This window comes from Nestor notabilis, unplaced genomic scaffold (assembly GCF_000696875.1).
Source record: "Nestor notabilis isolate BGI_N333 unplaced genomic scaffold, ASM69687v1 scaffold21717, whole genome shotgun sequence".
In the NCBI taxonomy this organism is placed as follows: domain Eukaryota; kingdom Metazoa; phylum Chordata; class Aves; order Psittaciformes; family Psittacidae; genus Nestor; species Nestor notabilis.
This window is the reverse complement of record NW_009935414.1, coordinates 1-20,497: the sequence shown is the minus strand read 5'-3', so window position 1 is coordinate 20,497 and position 20,497 is coordinate 1. Positions and strand designations below refer to the sequence as shown.

Here is a 20,497-nt window from a genome sequence, read left to right as displayed (position 1 = left end):
ACGCACATTCCATATTCAAAAGCATTTTCAGCATCAAACAGGAACAGTTAAAAACTGTGTCTCATTCTGAGCCCTGCCATCTCTCTGTAAGACTTGTTAAGGATGTTTACTGTCAGCAGCTCTGCATCTGGAATTCTGCATTAAAAACACTATCTGATACCTCAACTAGTGTTTAGAAGTCTGATCTGTAGTTTTAACCTCTTTACCATGAGCACACATTTAATTCACAGAACAAGACTACAGACTGTGGAACAAAGAGAATGAGAAATCATGATTTCAAGTACAAATACCATTATTTTCTTTAATAAAGGACAGTTTCAAGTTATGGACTTCAAAAAGTTACTAAGTTTGACATTGTAAAGATGGCAACTGCTAATTCAAATGCTTCTTTTTACTGCAAAAAGTAATCACCACCATCCATTCTGTCAAGATGTAGAGAAGTCCAATTTACTAGAAAAGTAGTCTGTCAGACTAAATTGTGTGGGATTACTGTTGGATATTCAATCACAACTCTCATTACAACCTTATGTTAAGACTTTAGTCTTCATATGTTTCTGTCAAAGGCATGTTTATAGTAAAATACATAAATAACTGATTTCTTTCCCTGTTTCTATAGTGAACATCTGAAAAAATAATAACTTTTGTTGTTATTGCTATTCAGCAATACCCTAAACTCCTTAATCTCTAAGTTTTGGCTTAGAATACAGAATCAGAGCATTCAGTCAACAGTTCAACAAGGTTTCTGCAGAGATAGTCTGCTAGGCTGATTGCACAAAAAGCTACTAGTTCTAAAAGATTATCCCTCCTCAGTTTTCTCTCAAATGCTTAAAGGGAAAAATACCAGTTTAGGAGCACGAATGAAAGCTGCTTAGGGTTGACAGAACCCATACCTAAATGACGTTAGCACATGTGAAAACTTCAGTCAAATCTATTTGTCCCTCTCTGTGATTCTGCCTACAGCATGAAGCTGGTTAACCCACTCAGAGAGTATCAAGAATTAAACAGTGTGCTTCAGAAGTCCTCCCAAAGCAAGACTGGGTAATGTCCTGCTTCAGTGTAGTCCTTTGCCATAACTTGTAAATGTCACATTTCTCAGAAGGCTTTTTCTCCTTAAACAGTTCTCACATAGGAATAAAACACTATCATCAGTCTTTCACTTTACTTCTGCCCTAACTCTAATAAAGAAGATACTTTTCCTCTGAAATGTCAAATATTTTAAATAAAAATTAATTACCATTTACAAGTACATTTAGGGTCTAGTTCAAGAATGTAAGTCAGGCGATGCTGTGTCATGTCAACTATATCCCTAACACAATTTTCTGCGGAACTGAACTTCAAGGGCAGATGCTGCCCAAAGCTGAATGGGGTATCTCTGAGTTCATGCTTTGCACAGAAAACTGCTAAAGAGACGAGAAGGCCTTTTGCATTAAAATTATCTACACTGCTACATCATGCAGGGATATCACATAACATACATTTAGAGTAATTCAAAGTTTTGAGCTGTCCACAAAAACGATACATAACTAATCCCTGATGATTACAAGAGTAGTTCTTTTATTTTCAGCTATTACCAAGGCAAATTCCTTTCACAGGACAGTGAAGGCTGAAGCCTCAATGCCAGAATGAGGCTAGACTAGACGGAAAAAGAAGAGCAACATGTAGAAAGTATACTGTCAAGATGCAGTTCAGACATAAATCGTTCATATATGGTCTGAGCTCATCTAGGAAGTGAGAATTGCTTATTGCTGAAGTAATTATTGCTTTAATTCTTTATAAAATTAAGGAAGAATCACCATAAGTAATTCAGAAAAGAGAAGTGTTTTCCTCTGGAATGCAGTGGTACCAAATAACCCTCTAGCAGAGACACCCAGAGTGACAAAAAATAATCTTACATACTTTCACCTTTTAAGGGCTATAAAAATTGCAGCAGTATGATCAGATACTGTACTTTCATTTAAATAATAACTGTGTAAAACCTAAACTGACGAAAAAATTTCCAACTAGTTTACTGAAAGCATGGTCAACACTGTACTTGGGAGTTGCTATAAATAGATTACAATCATGCAATTTAAGACCAGATTTTGGAATGCGGATCACACAGTTATGTCACCAAGAGCAGGTCATTGTCCTGTTCCTACCAGCAAGAATGCAGCTATCAAGAACATTTCACGCTCAGATCAACTGTGCATTTAAGTATCACTTGCTTTCAACACCCACTGAATAAAAATAGAAGGGGACAACAGAGAAAGCTAAAAAAGCACAGAGTAATTTAATGATGTATCTTTAAGCTGCTGGCCCTCCCCTGTATTTCCTGCACAACCTGTATCAGTGCAAACTGCAGCACCAACTTCGACAAAGCCAGAACTTAATCTACAGAGTTCACTCAAGAATTTTAAAAGGGAGGGGTTAAACACAAGCTCAGTGGCCACAACTAAAGAAATAAGTAACAAGGAAGAATACTGTCTGCCTGAATCCTAGCATGTTTTATCTCCATTAACTCCCCTACCTTAAAGAGAGCCTTGTGCCAACTTTCTTTTAAAGGGTAATCACAGTCACTTAATCTCTTTGCCTCAGACTTCGGCATCTGTATAAAATGGGGAAACAAAAGCCTATTATCTCATGGAAATAATATGAGGATGCTATTTAGTAGTATCTGTTCTGAGTATTAACTTATACGTGCCTTCATAAACTTTTTTCCCCTCAATATTTTAAATTTTGTCTCCTTGCCTGGAGATATTCAAGAGCTGTCTGGAGACACTCCTGAGTAATGTACTCTGGGTGACCCTGCTTGAGCAGGGAGGTTGGACTAGATGACCCCCAGTAGTCCCTTCCAGCCTCAGCCATTCTGTGATACTGTAATACACAGTCTAAACTGTGCGTAGGAATAACCTCAAGAAATATAAATGATATAGAAATATTTTACCTCTTAAGAGGTAACCATTCCCTTTGAGACTTTGGAAAAGGTCAGCATAAACTGTTCAGCAGTACCTAGTGTAGTACATAAGCAGCATAAACATTTAAACTCCTTTTTTTCTCCCTTTCATGTTCTGGATAGCATGGCTTTGGACATGCAAAGGAAACTCACAGAAGCATCACTTGTTTAAAACCTATAAAATTCATAAATCTATCTTCTGAAAAGAAAAAAATGCCTCTTGTACACTGTGTAAGCTACATAGCTCTAAGGAAAACAGGAAAGTGCAGTGTTATTTCCCATATGCCATGCCAGTTAACACAGAAGTCAAACGTAGGAATTTTGTAATAATGAACCTATGTTGCTGAAGTGTTCATTACCTTCTGCAACTCGCACAGACACACATATAAACACATGTAATAAATGTGTGCTGCAATGTGGGTATGAACCAAAGTGATTTCTGAAACTCTCATCAATTACTTCATCCATCCATATGCATAGACAGACACTAGCATACCAGTTTTAACATATGACAGCAGGGTATCTACTTGTAAGACAGCACACTGAGAATCACCAACAGAAGGCTGGGTGCCTGCCCAGGAGAGTGAAGATTTCCTACAAAACTGAAGATTTCCTACATTTACTGAATAACTAATGCAGCCTATCTATGGTATAAGGGATAGTAACAGAAGATCCTAGTAGGCTCGAGCAATTTGCAGTAACAGTGCAACTTTGACAAACCCTGCTGCAGCGTTGACAAACTATTTTGATGACTGGCACCAAACATACTTGAAGAAGCCACTGCAGCTCATGGCAGTATCTATGCTGCAAGACAAATGCACTGCAGACTACAAGACACAGCCCTGGTTCCTCGTGCTCTGGGACAGACTCCTGTCACTATTCTATTCAGTACAATCCTCTGTTTTGACATTTCTGGTTATAGTTTTTTAAAAGAATTTTATATAGCTATTACAGTTATTTACATTTTTCCTTGCTTATTTTACCCACACAAAACCATAACGAAAAAAGTCTTAAAAAGAATCTGAAAACACACAACCCAACCCTATTTTATCTGTTTGGCCTATTACCTTCTCAAAGAAGGGACTTAAATTGATTTAATCTCTTTGTAACTGACAGGTTGTATTTTGTAGAGCTCTAAATAGACAACTCACTGGTAGGTTCTAATTGAATAGGAAAAAATTTTACTGGTCTGATGAGAGTGCGTTCAGGAGATCTGATTTTTATGTAAATGCTTATAAAAATTCAGCAGTGTTGAAGAGTGCAGATGACTAATCTACAGGTGAATCATTCAGTGATTACTATGCTGATGTTGATAACAATTCTATCAATTAACATTTAACAAGCAGAGCTCTCAAAACCAGAAAGTATCAACAGATAGTCAGCTACTGGCAAAGGCAGAAGAAAGCATCATGAAAAGTAAAATTACAGGCTATTTTGAATAGTTCTGTTAACCAGATGAGGTTTCTGAAGCATGAGTTAGTTACTGTCTCCTCCTCTGCTAATCTGCGAAACAGCTCTGCAGTAACATCCCACGGAGATCAGCTTGCTTGTTCAAGACACCTTGAAAACTATACCAGGTAGTCACACAACAGGCTACTGGCTGATAAAAGGAAAATCAGATTGGATAAAATTCAGCAGAACTCATGTCTTCATTAATAGCAACCCACATCCAGTGAGATTCAGGTACTCCTCCTGCCTCTTGCAAGTAGAAATTCAAATGCTTAACACAAATTGTAAGGGTCGTTGGCAAAGCCTTTGGGAAAAAGTGCCCTTTGGGAAAAAGTGCCTTAGTTTAATTTATTTTCCTTTCATTTTTATGTGGAAGACACGTTATTAAAAGTTTTAAATCTGAAAACTAATGACAGCTGCTTATTTAAGTAGTTGAGGCTGCTCGTGGTACACCAGCTGCTGGTGTCTATACAATGTATTTGTACCAGAAGATATCTATATACACTAGCTTTATGTTCACTTAATTTGAGTGTGTTTTCCCCCTCGTAACTGACCCAAGATCAGAACAAATGCTTCCAGGTCAGTAAAACGTTCTCATTTACTAATCTTGCAAAGCACCTCTAATTTAAAACTATTAGACTTAAATCATGCTATTCCCCACCCCATTATCTGCAGATTCAAGAAATCCTGATATTGGAAGTCAATTTTTATATCTGAAATAGTGACCTAAGGGGTTTATGTCACGTTAAAGCACTGTTATTGTTCAAAAACTTGCATCTGCAGTTTCTGAACTATATTGAAATGGAAATATGAAAAAAGAATCAACTCACAGTATCAATTGAAACATGGCAGTTATGTGACGTCAAGCTCAGGTGTGTGTTATGTGAATCAGGAAAGCAACCTACTTAAATCTTCAGACGCTGATTCTTTGCATCCCATTAAGCAAAGATTTCATTCTTACTCACTGATGCTTGCAAGTTTTTTTCTGAGGTCTTCCTTTCCTATCTGATTGACTCTATCATGATCTTGAATCTAATGATCTTATGTCACCTAAACAGGAATAAACAGAGGCCCCGAACTAAAATTACTTTTATTTCCTAAACTCAAATATTTACAAATGGTCAAACATGTCTGTATAGTCAAGGAAAGGAACTTCTAGACAATGCTCACTTCCTGTAAAATGTAGCTGCTTAAGTGATCCTGGCATAAAAAGCACTGGTCTAACAAAAGCAATCAGAATTTCCTCCTGTATTTGGACCCAGTAACTATACAGCTCACTACAAAAGAATTTTTCTGCCACCAAGTAACAGTTCATGTTTTTTCAGGATCCAAAGCAGAACTGCAGGTCTCACTTGCAAATGAAACCACTGGTTTTAGACTCAGTTGTAAGGTAAATCTTCACTTTTTCCTATCTCAGGTTATTACCAAAACAGGAAAACATTTTGCAAACACTCATGCATGTGTAAATATCAAATGTTAAAAGCTCAAGTGACACAATACTTGAATTTCCAAAGACCACATCCCACGGAGAGCTGATGGGCTGTTCTTCTCCTTTTGCTCCACCTTCCTTATCAACACCTTGTATCCCAATGCCTGCTACAGTGGTCACCATCTCTAATTCCAGGTCAATCTACAAGGAGCAAAATTATACACACTGAATGTACAAAATTAACTCAACTGAAGTTACAATTTCAGCTAGATGCCAAAACCAGAGTTTTTGCTCACAAATAAAAAACAAATCCTAACAAATGTAGGAAGATAATGAATTTCACCACAATGCTAGCTGATGGGGGCAGTAAGCAGCAGGAAAACCACATCTGGAATACTCTTCAACAAAAATTAACACTGTTTCGTCAAGGTTTGCCCAGCAGTTGCAGAAGCAAGCACCAAAATTTTCTAAAGAAATACACAGATGATGGATGTGGATGTTTTATTTTAAACTTCTATAGGAATATGACATAAAAATTCAGATACTGTAACAGCATCTCCCATCGCATTTAATTTGTACAAAGGAAATTATTTTTGCAGTTTATGTCATGCCCTAGGGCAAAAAAAAAACCAAACGTGGTTTCATTTCTGCAGCTTAAATCCCTTTATTTTTCTTTTCCTTTTGCTTATTTTCTAATCAACTTCCAATACTGCTCATGCATTTATCATGAAGACCATGTAAAAAGGGCGTCTTCCACACACAGAATCTTCCAGCTTTTGTAGCAGTAAATGCACTTTTTGCAAGACCCGCGGCCTGCACAAGCATTTGAAAACAAGCCTGTTGTATTAAGTCTTGGATACCCTCATGGCACACTTAGATGAAAGAGAACAGCTAATCATCACCAAAAATGCTGAAGTGGTATGATCCAGATCTTCAGATGTTTCTGTGCTGTCTTTGCTACCTGCAACACTTCATATCCTGTGGTCACCAGGCTATAGTGATGAGTGTCTCTAAGATGAGGACCCTGAAGCAAAGTGCTCATTTTTAGTACACAATGTTTCTTTACCAACCAGGAGCCTTGGTCCTTTCCAGAATAAAATCTGGTAGCCAGCAACAATGAATACTGTGCAGGGAGTTTGTGGACTAGTGCTTTGAAGTGAAACACACAATGAACCCACTTAACAGTACAAAGGTACTTCGAACTAAGTAAAGAAGTACCTCCTCTGATCACAAATCATGTTAGTGAGAATCTGAGTACAAGATCTTCTGAGATGCATAAAACACTTTTAATAAGGTAATACTATATTGCTTCAACAAACTTAAATTCTCATTATTTTAAATTTGACCTAGCCAAATGTAAGATCCAATGACTATATAGAGAGAGTAACATTCCTACGTCCTAAAACAAGCTAAACTAAGTGTTTAATAAAAAAAAAATTCCACATGCAGGCAATTCTGGTATTACAGCACTTACCAGTCTGTACTTTAGAGACCAAAACAGCTCACTGAAGTTTAGATACTCACTGAACCATAGTAGTACAATAACTTTAGATTAGAATCAGATACTACTGGAAGCGAAACAAAAACTATTTTGTTGTAGTACTAAGAATAGATGTTTCTCATAACAGGAAAGTAAGAGTCACTAGGAAAAAAAAATCAAATATGCCGCAGCAAGTAATGTATATCATCTTCATTTGAAAGGAAGCACAAAAGCATATGTAGCCTTTAAACAACAAACTGCACAACAGCATTTATTTATAAGATATTGGGCTGAATTTCCTTCCTGGTGTTGAGGGTATTCCAAGAGTAAATAATCAGAGTAAATAATTTGGTGTAAATATTCACCTCTGTAAGTAGAATAAGGTATAAGAGATTGAAGTTTGAACTTCCTTGCAGAAAATTTACCTTTCTAATCAGGTGATTTTCTGTATCAGCTACATAAATATCATTATTTTTAATAGCGATGCCTTGTGGTGAGTTGAAAGCTGCCTCTGAAAATCTTCCATCTCTCCTACCACTGTTTGGACCTATTAATGAAACAAAGAAAAAACTCAAAAGTAATTACAGAAAAAAAAACCATCCAAACAAACAAAACCAAAATTCATACATTTAAACTTGTAAAAAAATTACACATTCTAACAGGCACTTTCACAGCACCTTGTGCATTTCACATTACTCGCCCACTGTGGGAGCGGATCAGTTCAATATCATCTTAGGAACCTGAACATGCACAAGTCCATGGCACCTGATGAAATCCATCCACAGGTCCTGAAGGAGCTGGTGAAAGAAGTTGCTAAGCCACTGTCCATCATATTTGAAAAATCATGGCAGTCAGGTGAAGTTCCTGACGACTGGAAGAAGGGTGATATAACCCCCATTTTCAAGAAGAGGAAGGTGAAACACCCAGGGAACTACAGACCAGTCAGTCTCACCTTTGTGCCTGGCAGGATCATTGAGCAGATTCTCCTGGAAAGCACGCTAAGGCACATGAAAAACAGCGAGGTGGTTGGTGACAGCCAACATGGTTTCGCTAAGGGGAAATCCTGCCTGACCAATTTGGTGGCCTTCTATGATGGGGCTACGGGACTGATGGACAGGGACAGAGCAGTTGACATCATCTACCTGGACTTGTGCAAAGCGTTCGACACTGTCCCACACAACATCCTTGTCTCTAAATTGGAGAGACATCAATTTGATGGATGGACCACTCAGTGGATGAAGAACTGGCTGGATGGCCACACACGAAGAGTTATGGTCAACGGCTCAATGTCCAGTTGGAGACCAGTAACGAGTGGTGTCCCTCAGGGATCGGTGTTGGGACCTGTCTTATTCAACATCTTCGTCGGTGACATGGACAGTGGGACTGACGCACCCTCAGCAAGTTTGCCGAGGACACCAAGCTGTGTGGCTCGGTTGATACGCTGGACGGAAGGGATGCCATCCAGAGGGACCTGGACACACTTGTGAGGTGGCCGATGCCAACCTTATGAAGTTTAACCAAGCCAAGTGCAAGGTCCTATGCCTGGGTCAGGGCAATCCCAGGCACAGCTACACGTTCGGTGGAGAAGAGATTCAGAGCAGCCCTGTGGAGAAGGACTTGGGGGTGGTGGTTGATGAGAAACTGAACATGAGCTGGCTTCAGTGTGCACACACAGCCCAGAAAACTAACCATATCCTGGGCTGCATCAAAAGGAGCGTGACCAGCAGGTCGAAGAAGCCAAAAGAGAAGTCTTAAAAGGCTTTTAAATTGTTCCTGTTCTCTTGTACTAAATGATAATAGCTACAACACAAGACAGAAATAAAAGAATTACACCTTTTTTTTATTCCCAGCTACATCAAATCAAGCCAGCAGGGAAATCTTTAATTTCTCAAACTCAATACACTTTCAGTGGTTTAGATTTGGTGTTACCACAAATGAAACTATTATTTGATTAGCAGCATTTCCTCATTAGTAACAGTTACGAAAAAGATACCATGGAACTGGTTACACAAAAGAACACTAAGAATGATGGAGTGACAAGTGTTCTACACAGAACCATCAAGAAACAGAAAGGAATATGACCTGAATATAACAATATGAAGGTAAGCATTGTATGTCAGTGGAAGTAACATTTAAAGTGCACTAAGAGTATGTGTCAGCAGAAGACGTTCAGGTATGAGTTATGTGTGCATCATGATTTATGATGCAAATATAGTAATTTCAAACTTTGTGCATGCCCACATTTGTTACTGTATTAACAACTTCATTACATTTTCTGCCCACTGAATCATTTAACTGAGTCACTGAAATACACAAACTTTTACAACCTACTGTCAGAAGACAATTTAGACCTCAACACAAAGGACTGAGGTGCTGGTGTGTCAGATTCCAGTAGTTCCCCTTCTAAGTGCCAGGGTGCAAGCCCCCAGGGAATGCCACGTGAAGGGGTTAGGGTACTTTCCTCTAAATTGCTGTCTAATGACTATCCCAGAACACTAAAGAGCAGCTTGTTGCTGGATTCTCTATCTCACATACCAAACAGAAACCAAATTCTCTCACTTTTGTCATAAGAAATGCTGTTGATATTTCCCATAGGAGAAGGGTATTAAGACTACCGCCTTTATGAGGTTAACTTGGGTAACTACTCTGTCTATTCAATGCACTGTTACTTCAAATAGCAAGATTTTCTTCCTTTATTTAAGTAGCAATGCCACTGGTATTTCCATGAGGTTTTTAGGATGCTACCATGGAGCAGGCATTAGTCAATACCAGACCCATGAGGTCCTGATTCTGAGACATAAATGAATCATTGTTGTCAACAATCTGGGGATTCAACCATTTCCTGCATCTGTCAGTTATGCTTGCTCATGAACAGGCTGTCCTGACAGCTACGTACTTGGTGCATTAAGATGTACTTCTACCACTGTAACAGATTCTAAGAAGGAACAAATCTGAATGTTTCATTTCTGAAAGAGTAAAGCATATGAAGAGTGTACAAACGTTCTTGATTTGCACTGTAAAGCAGATAATAATTTTACTTGGTAACAAATGTAGCTAAATTTAAAATAGTTCACTTCCACTATTTTCGTAACTTGGTTGTATGTTACACCTCAGTTTTGGTGACAAGATAGGCCTTTTCACATACTCTAAAGCAACTTCATTTTCAGGTGCCTATGTACTAGTGCAAGGCCACTGTCCTCAGTAATTCTCCCTTCCTCCAAAATCCTATACAGGAATGCTCTTCATTTAAAAAAACCCAACAACCAAACTAAAAACACAGACCAAAAGCTTCCCCACGCACCACCACCATCACATTTTAGCATTCATTTCTTCTATTTCCCTTCCTTGCTGCTGGATGTGGATGTATGTCACTTCAACCTAAACCCCCCTGCAACACTTTCATAAGAATATAAAATGTATTTTTTGTAATTCATACTATACTATATATGTAATTATACCAGTAGGTCCAGCAAACATACTCTACTCCTAAACTAAAATTACTGTGACAAACTTCTATACCCTTACCTCCAATAGTGTGTAGAATTTGTCCATTTTTTTGAGTAACCAATATCCTATGATGTCCAGTGTCTGCTATGACCAGCCTTTCTCCTGAATGATCCACTGTCACTTTGCCAGGAAACAGCAGGGGAGAAGGTGGGAGGGAGTCTCTGTATAGTTTTATTCCAATCTTGTTATCTTTGATTTGTCCTCTTTCCTTGTAGAATTTCAGTGTTATAGAAGTAAATAAAAACAACTTCTCTCTGTGTCCCTCTCCAACAAGCGAAAAGAGCATATTGCCACGAGGCCCCAGAATGACCAGAGTTGGCCAGCAGGACACTTCAAGTTCATGCCACAGTGTTGCATCTGCATCATTTACTACAGGGTGGACAATATTGTATCTCAGAACGGCACTTTTAATGTTATCCAGAACTTTTTCATTTGGGAATTTCGCCGAATGGACTCCAACAATAATAAGACCATCTGAAAGGAAAAATAAAGTCATGCACTGAAACATATTTGAACAAAAAGTAAAACTGAAGCAGTTATCTCACAATGTGACTGATTGCTTTCCAGAATAAAAGGGTTTGAACAAACAAAAAGCAATTGCATCTCAGTAGGACTATAAATAGCTGTGTAGACAAAATACTGAAACTCAGAAATAACATTTCAGTAAAATGACTGAACTTTAGGACCATTACTTCCCCAGCTGGTTGACATTTAATGTCAGAAATTGTTCTTAGTTCCTGAACCTCTACATACTAAGGTAGAAAATACCTTCAAGATAATTACGGGTAAGTTGTAGCAGTTCAACTGATACGTTGGTTTTTTTCAGATGTTTATGACATCTCTTTGCCTTTTGATGCCTATACACAACTATGGTGGTTTAGAAATTGAATTCTTTCCCACAGTTAAGTAGGAATCACAAGTGTAACACTGAACTCTGTAGTCCAGAGTTACTTTGGCGTATCCAACTCAAACAATAACAAAAATGTATAGGCTTCTGAAATCAATGCAGTATTCTATATTTCAAATAGCAGCATTGGCAGCTGTGACAAAATGACAAATAACACTTGGTATAAACCTGAAAGGCTTGAATCCTTTCCCTTAACATACAATTAAAAAAGAAGGAGCAAAAGAGGATTAAATCACTGACTTTTACCCCTCTCCGTAAAATGTTTAACTTCACTTCAATATGTGGATAATAAAGACAATGAAGAGTTTAGATTTTCTGATATCAGGGATTAACTGCACTTGAAATCCTGATATGAAGGTGTTGTCTAAGCATGAAGTAATGTAAGTCTGCTTCTATACACTGCATACATAACAGCAACCTTTTGCTTATTTTCTTAGTTTTATGAAATTTGAACACAGAAATAAAAATCTATGGCTCAGACTTCAGCTGCTTTTCCCTTGTGATGAGAAATAAATCTACTTCCATGTAAACAATTATGTAAGCAGCTCCAAATTTCCCACTCCCCATTCCTACCCAACAGAAAAAAGAATTAAGAGCCTTCTTTCAGTAAAGACACTTTCCAGTACTGTCTAGGAGCTAAAAAAGAGGGAAAAAAACAAAACCAAAACCCACTACATGCTTTTGCAGGGCTTTAAGTTATGTTTTACTAGTGTAATCTCCACCAAACGAAGTAAACTGTGCATATGACTTCAACACCATACTTTGCATCTCTTTGTGCTTAAAGAATACTACTAGCCATAAGCATAAGCATAATCTTGTTATAGTTGAAGTATCATGTCAATTGTACCTGAAGTAAGGAAGGTAACAATAGTAACCATGAAGTTGTAGAAAGCTGCAATACAACAGTTTTAAACCAGAACTGTCAATCTAATGGAAATCCTTAGCCATTAACCTTACTACTTGTCCAAATATCACTCATGTTTCTGAAGAGTGCGAGCATTTTGCAACCACAAAAAACAACTGAGATCTTTATTTCTTTGTGCAAGTAAAAGTTTCAGATTTTCATGTGATCTTTTTTGTTATTTGGAGGAGAGGAGAAAAATTGAATGGGAAGGGAAAATATCCTTAGAGTTGATAGCCAACTTGAGTTATATTTTACCACAGTATAAGAAATTATTTTGACAAAAGTACTTTATTTTTTCCCAAGTCTATAACATAATTTAGCATTTGTAAACACTTTTATCAGAACCATTCAAGTATCTGTGGTGTTTACTTCCTTCCCACAGTCACCAGTGTCTATAGGTGGATTCCTTACAGTACTGTATTTTTTCAGTAGTGGAAGTAATTCTGGAAAGCAAAGAAGACTTGGAGTCCATACAGAGTGGCACAGAGGAAGAACAACCACTATCCAATCTAACCCAATTCTGATGATGCTTATACTCTGAAATATGAGTGTAGATCCTTGAAGAACTTCATAAGGTTCTTAAATCAGATTAATTTGTGCTCATACACATACTCACTGCAATTGAAAATGTTGTATTGTGCTACTACAGACAAAACAGGTTTGGTTGAACAGCTATTACATTTAGGTAAGTAGCATACAATTCAGTTACAAAGGCAGATACGCAATGTGCTTCTCTAAGTTACTTCATGCTTACTCTAATATCGTTATATTTATCCTGAACAGTAGCCACCAGAAACGGCCCCCCTGAGAAGACACTCATCTGGAAAAGACTAGTTTTAAAACAAATGTTTTCTCAGCAAGGTTTTAAGACTTAGGAGTTTCAGTTACCTGAATTTTTAGAAGGCAATTTTTTTCTCATTCAAATATAACCACTTGTTATGACAGGAAAATAGTCTAAACACAACATAAGCTAAATATTTGTAATCACCTTGCTAACACATTTATTTCTTATCTTCTAGCTTCTTACAGTTGCTAGAACAGTAACCCTCTTTCCCAGTTTTTATCTCTTCATTCTTCCAGTTGCAACTGTAGTTACCAAAATCCAGAATTAGTGCTCTCAGAAGAAAAGCCACACAAAAACTAACTTCTTGCAGCTTGCATAATTCAACTTTCTCCTTATCAAAGAAAGTAATTTTATTTATTTAGCATTCTAGCATTTTAATTTTTAATCCACCAGAAGCATGCTTTTTTTCTGCAGTAACTCACCTATCTAATGCATTTTACTTCATTTGGCATCTACTGTTACGTGTCACGCAAGAAGTCACTCTAAAATGGAAATTTACATCACTACTGTTATTTGGCATTTAATACCTAATGAATTAAAGGGCTTCACTATTTGGAAAACTTCAAGCAAATATGTAAAAATGAAATGCTTTTGTAGAACAGACCTCCAAAAGCTCTGCAGTTAAGAGTCAGTGGAGTTTGCTATTGCAAGAACAATGAAACCACCCTCTGATCAGAGATCAGGCCTGAACTAGGGCCCAAAAAGTTACAACTGCAAACAACTGCATCTAAGGACATGCTTTGGAACAGAATGTAGTATATACTTTTATGCTTTTCTCCTGCCTTTACAGTAGAGGTGCAATTTGGTTAGCTGGACATCTTTGTTCTACCCTCAGCTCTGGTTTCGTGTTAGAAATGTAAGAAAGGCAGTTATTTCAGGTCTTAAACAGTTGTGCTCTGATGAGTTTGTTTCCTTCCAGAAAACCTGATTTAATCTCAAGTTGGCTTTTATTCAGTTACAAAGAAGTGGAAAACTATTTTTCTCTTTTAGCCCTTCTCCCCAGCCATAAAACAGTGTTCATGGAGAAGAATATGATCTTCAGTGTGACAACAGAAAAAGGTAAAGTGCTGCACAATATAAGACTTAACTGAATATAACAATTTCACAGATACAGAATTATAAAATCACTATAATTGATATAGTCTTTATCAACACTATAGGCACAGCATGTTGCAGTATCAGATAGCTGAAGTTGTAGTATCGTGAACTGTTGTACTCCAAAGAGCAGGTCAAATATTTTAACTGTAACAGGATCAGCAGCAGCACTTGTATTTGTCCTTCAACAATACCATTAAAACTAGAAAGGCAATTCTACACTGAACATGTGAACAGGACAAACAAGTTAAAACATTCCCTACTGAAGAAAGCTCTTCTGGAAACTGATGGATGCGATGCTGAGATGTAAGAACATGCACACCATTTAAAACACTTTATTCAAAGGATTATAACAGAGCACAACACTGGATTTAAGCCAAGCTATTTCTGAATATTAAAAAGTACTCCCTCTTATAGAAGTCATTTCTGGACTGCTGATAACATGAACTGAATATGCACTGGAGTTTAAAATAACTTCCTGAATGCCACTTGAAACACAGAAATAGCACCACTGAAGATAGCAGCGAGAACATATCTGATAAAGATGCTGGGTGACATTTAATCCTATGGAAAGCAGTCTTCATTTTTAAGCAATCTCCTGAAGTTCCAGACAATAGAACTATGTGCATATGTACAATGACTATATATATATATGTATATAGAATGGTTTAGGATCACCCCAAAAATAGAGCTTCTTGTTTTCAGACTTCTCATGTCTGATGATCACACTGCTGAAATGTCAACATACTCCACATAAGAGGGTATTTGAACAACATTAAAAACAAAGTGATCAGAGTATCAGATATGTCCATACACAATGTCCTATCAAAAAAAGGCATTACATCAGTACTGAGGTTTGTTCTTAGTTATGCAGAAAAACAAAGGCAACATTCCTTCAAATATTCAAACAGGCCAAATGCATTATGAGATCGATGCTTTGTCTGAGTAAGATGCTTGTTTTCATTCTGACTAATATTGTGTGCTAGCTCAGCACCCTCTGCCATTTCTATAGAATGGTAAATGTATATATGAAATGGGTAAATAAATGCTGTGTTTACAGACCTGAAATTCAGTAAAGCTGCAATTTCACTATGTATTTCATTGACTCTCTGCTGCCAAAAGAAATCATGTCGCTCATCTTTTGATGAGACAAAAGCAGGTTTTTTGTTATTCACAAAAAGGTGGTAAGATTTCAGAACTAACCCAACTAAAAGTGAAGGGACTTCTATTAAAGAGCAGAATAAAATAGAACAAAACTCCAGAATACAGCTGAAGACATTTTTAAAACATTTTTTATGTCCAGTATCCTCTCTACATCAGTTTTATTTGTCCAACTTTCATCTTTCTCAAGTTTCTTAAGTCAACAACTCTTCCCTCCTCTTTCTCCTCGTGACTGGTAAATGGTGTTTACCTTTGGTGAAGAAGATGTACATTGATATAAGTCCATCTACTGAAGTATTTTTCTATGGCTTAAAACCCACACAACTCTTACTACCTTGACATATTTATACGTATTACTGTAATGCTAAAATTTACACACTTAGCACAGCAAAGAAAGATTAAATAATCCTGAAATTGCTGACAATCAAAACATGAAAAGAGCAGAAAATAACCAAATGGGAGATCTATACTGAAAAAAACAATGTATCTTTGTTTTAACCCTCAAGCGCCTTAATCTCTTCCTGAATCCAACTATTATCCTCTGTTTCCTAATGGATTAAATTCAAGATTAATGTTCCAAACACCTGCTCTTCTTTCCTTTTACCTCCACCTTCATCCTAAGCATCTTTTTTTCTCACTCTGGTTCCTGTAGGAACAGGATAGCTCAAACAGAAGAAAAATTTATCACCTATGGGCAAAGTACTTTCCTCAAGTAATAACTCCTCTGACAGGAAGTTTAATACAAGTCAAACAGAAAAATGTGCCTCCAAGTGGAGTTTCAGTTCAGTTCAGAGTGCTGCAGCTTCTTCCACACTGGTGAAGAGATGCTGAAATACTTTAAAGAGAAAGCTTGTGGGGACAGGTTGTTAAAATGAGTTATCAACTGATTTAACAGCTCATTCTTAAAAAACAGATTAAGAATATGACAGCTGTATTAACACAGTAACACCGTGATACAAAATGTTTATAATTTAAAGATATTATTCATTATATGATCAATATAATCTTCTGAAATCTCGACCTTCTTCCCAGCACGGCTGGTATCCACAGCAGTCCATTTATAATTTGCTAATCACCTTCTACTTAAAAGTGCCTCCCTCCCAAAAAAATGCCTTGAGTGTTCCTTATTAAAGTTCCTTATATCTGAAACATTATACCTGATCTCCTGTTTCTCCAAAGCAAACAGCTAAGCTTTCCAAAGTGGAAAATTTAGTTCGAGTCTTCTGTCAAGCACTATGTAAACCTACAAGTGAACTCCTTAAAGAACTTGAAACTTCAAAGACATTGTAATTTCTTTTTCTAGTGAAAGAAGGCAGCAATAATAAATGCTGCCAAAATTAAAACCAATCAGAAATGCCAATGGAGAATCAGAAACTTAAACTTTACAAGCTAAGGTTATTTACTGCATATATATGTTATATTTAATACAGTATTTTTAGGGCTGAAAGTAACACTGTTCATCTCACTGTTCAGTCTATTAAAATATCCAAGATAAGCAAGCAGCTGATACATTCTGTGTAAGACCAGAGCTTATCTCTGTCAAGTCATCATGATGACAAGAGACTGCATTCTAAATAGTAATTACCCTATATTTTTATTCACTCAAAGAGAGAGATAAGATTTCATTTCAGATGTGACTTTCAAAAGCTTAATTCCCTCTCCAGAATACAGGACTACTAATAGTACATAACTTGATGCCAATGCAAAAAAACCCCAACCTTCTAAACCAAGCTTACATATTTTGTTATTTCAGTTAGACTGAGAAAAAGCTCCAAGTGTTCTTAACTGCATCCATTCTGCCATCTATATTCTCAGAGTTAGTCCTTAAGTCAAGTGTAGAGGGTTACATACTTGCATTAACTTTGAACCCATATCTTACGTCCCTGCGTAGCTTTTTGCAAATAGCCTTATTTATGAGGATATCAGATTTGGGCTTTGAGCACATATCCTGTTTCTTTAATTATACAGACACAACAGATACCTTATATAACCCCATTTAAAAATGTGATGGGAGTACACACGGTCACCTTTTTTAGGCTACTTAAAAGATTAGAAGACATTTTTAGGCACCCCTGAAACTTTGCCAGCTGTTTAGTAACCAGCAACAAAGTGACTCAGCTACTCCACTGTCAACAGTGCCAGGAAATTCTATTCCAAGCGAGCCAAAGCACTTTTACCTTTATCAGAGAACTGGTGCTCTAATGCATGGAGATCAGGCAGCAGGTGCAAGCAGTTGATGCAGCAATAAGTAAAGAAATCCAACACCACAACTTTTCCACAAAGGTCTTTGTGAAGAGAAATAGGACCTTCAGTGTTTAACCATTGTAGATCTGGAATTCAGAGAACAGTGATAGCCAGTTAGGGGAAGGGTAAGGAAAGGCAGATACTTACAGCTAATATGCACACCACCACACAGCACTCCTGTGTGTTTAAAGAAATAAAAAAGTTCAACATCCCTTTCTACACAGGAAGAAAAGCAAACCACAAGTCCTCTATTTACCCAACTCATCCTTATGTTCCACCATTCTTCAGAGAATCATAGAATGGTTTAGGTTGGAAAGGACCTTAAGATCACCCAGTTCCAAGCCCCTGACATGGGCAGGGACCCCTTCCACTAGAGCAGGTTGCTCCAAACCCCTGTGTCCAACCTGGCCTTGAACACTGCCAGGGATGGGGCAGCCACAGCTTCTCTGGGCACCCTGTGCCAGTGCCTCAGCACCCTCACAGGGAAGAATGAGAAGTTTATGAGATTTAATGTAATACATTAAATGTATTAAATGTATAAACTAACGAAAGTGCAGTGTATATATCTTAATAGGCACCTTTTAACTGAAAGAACATGCAAGCCTCAGAACCATTTTCTTACATTTAGAAATACGATCTATTTTATTCAACCCCTAATAATAACATATGGGTAACAATTAATTATTTAAAACCCACATAAATGGTAGTAAACTAAAGAACTGTTAAACTCGATTTTCCAGCACATTTGTAAAGAACTCTTTTCAGAGATGACTGAAATATTTTTGTGGTTACAGTTTTGATCTTGGTTTTCAAAGTCTGAGGTGACAGGTATAAATTAATCCCTTTGCATGGGAAGACATATAGCCTTTTCAGATATACTTAGCAGTAATCCTGGTCATTTATTTTAACCACTTGATATGAAGCATGAAAGCATTCTTTTCTCACAGGTAACTGCTGTCACTTTGATCGCATAGAAACTGATCTCAACCTAAGAAATAAATATCCTAGAATGCAGTCTGCCATTATTATCACTTAACACTTCTGAAAATAATGGGTAGGAGAAAAACAGATGTGAGGCAAGGCAAAGCTGAACTAAATTTCTGAAAGCCTGTTTTAAAAAAAAAATATGCTGACTAATTTAAAGATCCTCAAAACTTCCACTCTGACAGTTTCTGCACATCCAGTTCTTACTGTTCCAGGAGAGGTTACTGCTGCTGAAGCCAGCAGGCGGCTTGTTTTCAGTTTCACTAAGGGGAGGACTGATCTCTACCCCCATATACTTATAAACAGAAATGGATGCACACACTTTCAGATTTGGTGACTATAATAGTTATCAAATATATGCATTATTTCCATGGTATAATGGCTCTGCTGTTTACATTTTAAACGAGTGGGGTATTTATTTTAAGGCATTGCTCCTCTTTTCACTAGAATTAAAATACCTTTCATAAAATATACTGGAAGTAAAAAGTGTTGACTACCCATGTGAGCTCTTTTAGAGGAGAAAATAAGCTTTGACAGAACACAGAAAGCGAAATAGTGCGAATTACAAAAGTGAAAATTCATCTCAGAGGTCCAAATCTAGAAAGAGCATTCGCTTTGTTCCAATGATTATAAGTCAGAATTTGTCCCCATGATACAAGTTTACCTCCTGAGGTCTCTGTCTTGCAGTTAGATATGAGCAGAGCTGCAGAGAGCCTCACTGAGGTTAAAAGGATCCTGAGCAGGGCTTAAAGGATTTTACAAGACTTAACCTTTGATTTCACAGTTAGCAGAAGAAGAGATATAGAAATGTGTGTGATCTGTGAAAGGGAAATGGGCACACCACTGAAGAAGGATGACATCTCCAGGACGGTTGTGTTTCCAGGGGCACAAAACCTGACAAGCCCAGGTAAGTCATGGGGAGAGAGAGCTGGGAAACATCCCAAGTGGCTGCAGTGAAACCAAGGGAACTCAGGAGAAAGCTGTGACAGTTTTTGTTATGACAAGAGGAGAGAGATACCAACATACTGTACAGAAGGGAAAAGCTTTATTAAAAAGGGAAAGTAAATTAATGAAACTAACAGAGATTTAGAAGAGAGGCTTTAAAGAATAGATTTTTGCAACCAGTAGCAGGGGGAGCACTTATAAGAGGATTCTTTCTGCTCATCCTTTGCTCCTGCTGCTTTCAGGAGTGACATTTCCTGTGCTTAGAAGTGCTTTAAAAAAATAAAGCAGCTAACGGGGCCATAATTACAGGGCCTTCGCAGGCAGCGGGACTTGAAGGAAAACGCCGCACGGTGAGCACTAGAACTCAGCCACCTCTGCCGAGGGGCCCTGCTTCGCGGTGGGTCTGTCCCCCCCACCCACCTCCGCCGAGCTCGGGCACCGTCAGGTCCCCCTCCCGGCTGTCCATCTTCTTCAGGTACTGGTAGACCAAGTTCTCCTTCTCCTGGGAAGTGTCGGCATCGAGCAGGGCGTACTCCAGCTGGGTCTGGGCGGGCAGGAGCCCCGACAGCCCCCCCGCCGCCATGACAGCTCCTGGGCGAGCCCGAGGGCCGGACCG

General features: G+C 37.9%; 1 protein-coding gene across 1 annotated transcript; it reads right to left on the bottom strand.

The window, feature by feature from the left end:
• Positions 1–5,881: 5,881 nt before the first annotated feature.
• Positions 5,882–20,479, bottom strand: LOC104408294 (NHL repeat-containing protein 2; the record flags this gene model as incomplete). The annotated part of the gene is made up of 5 exons (XM_010017847.1): positions 20,302–20,479; positions 17,886–18,038; positions 10,816–11,271; positions 7,716–7,837; positions 5,882–6,011 (listed from the first exon to the last, which is right to left on the bottom strand). Coding segments are annotated over exons 1-5 (1,024 nt in total), but the record flags the coding sequence as incomplete, so codon positions are not given.
• Positions 20,480–20,497: the final 18 nt, after the last annotated feature.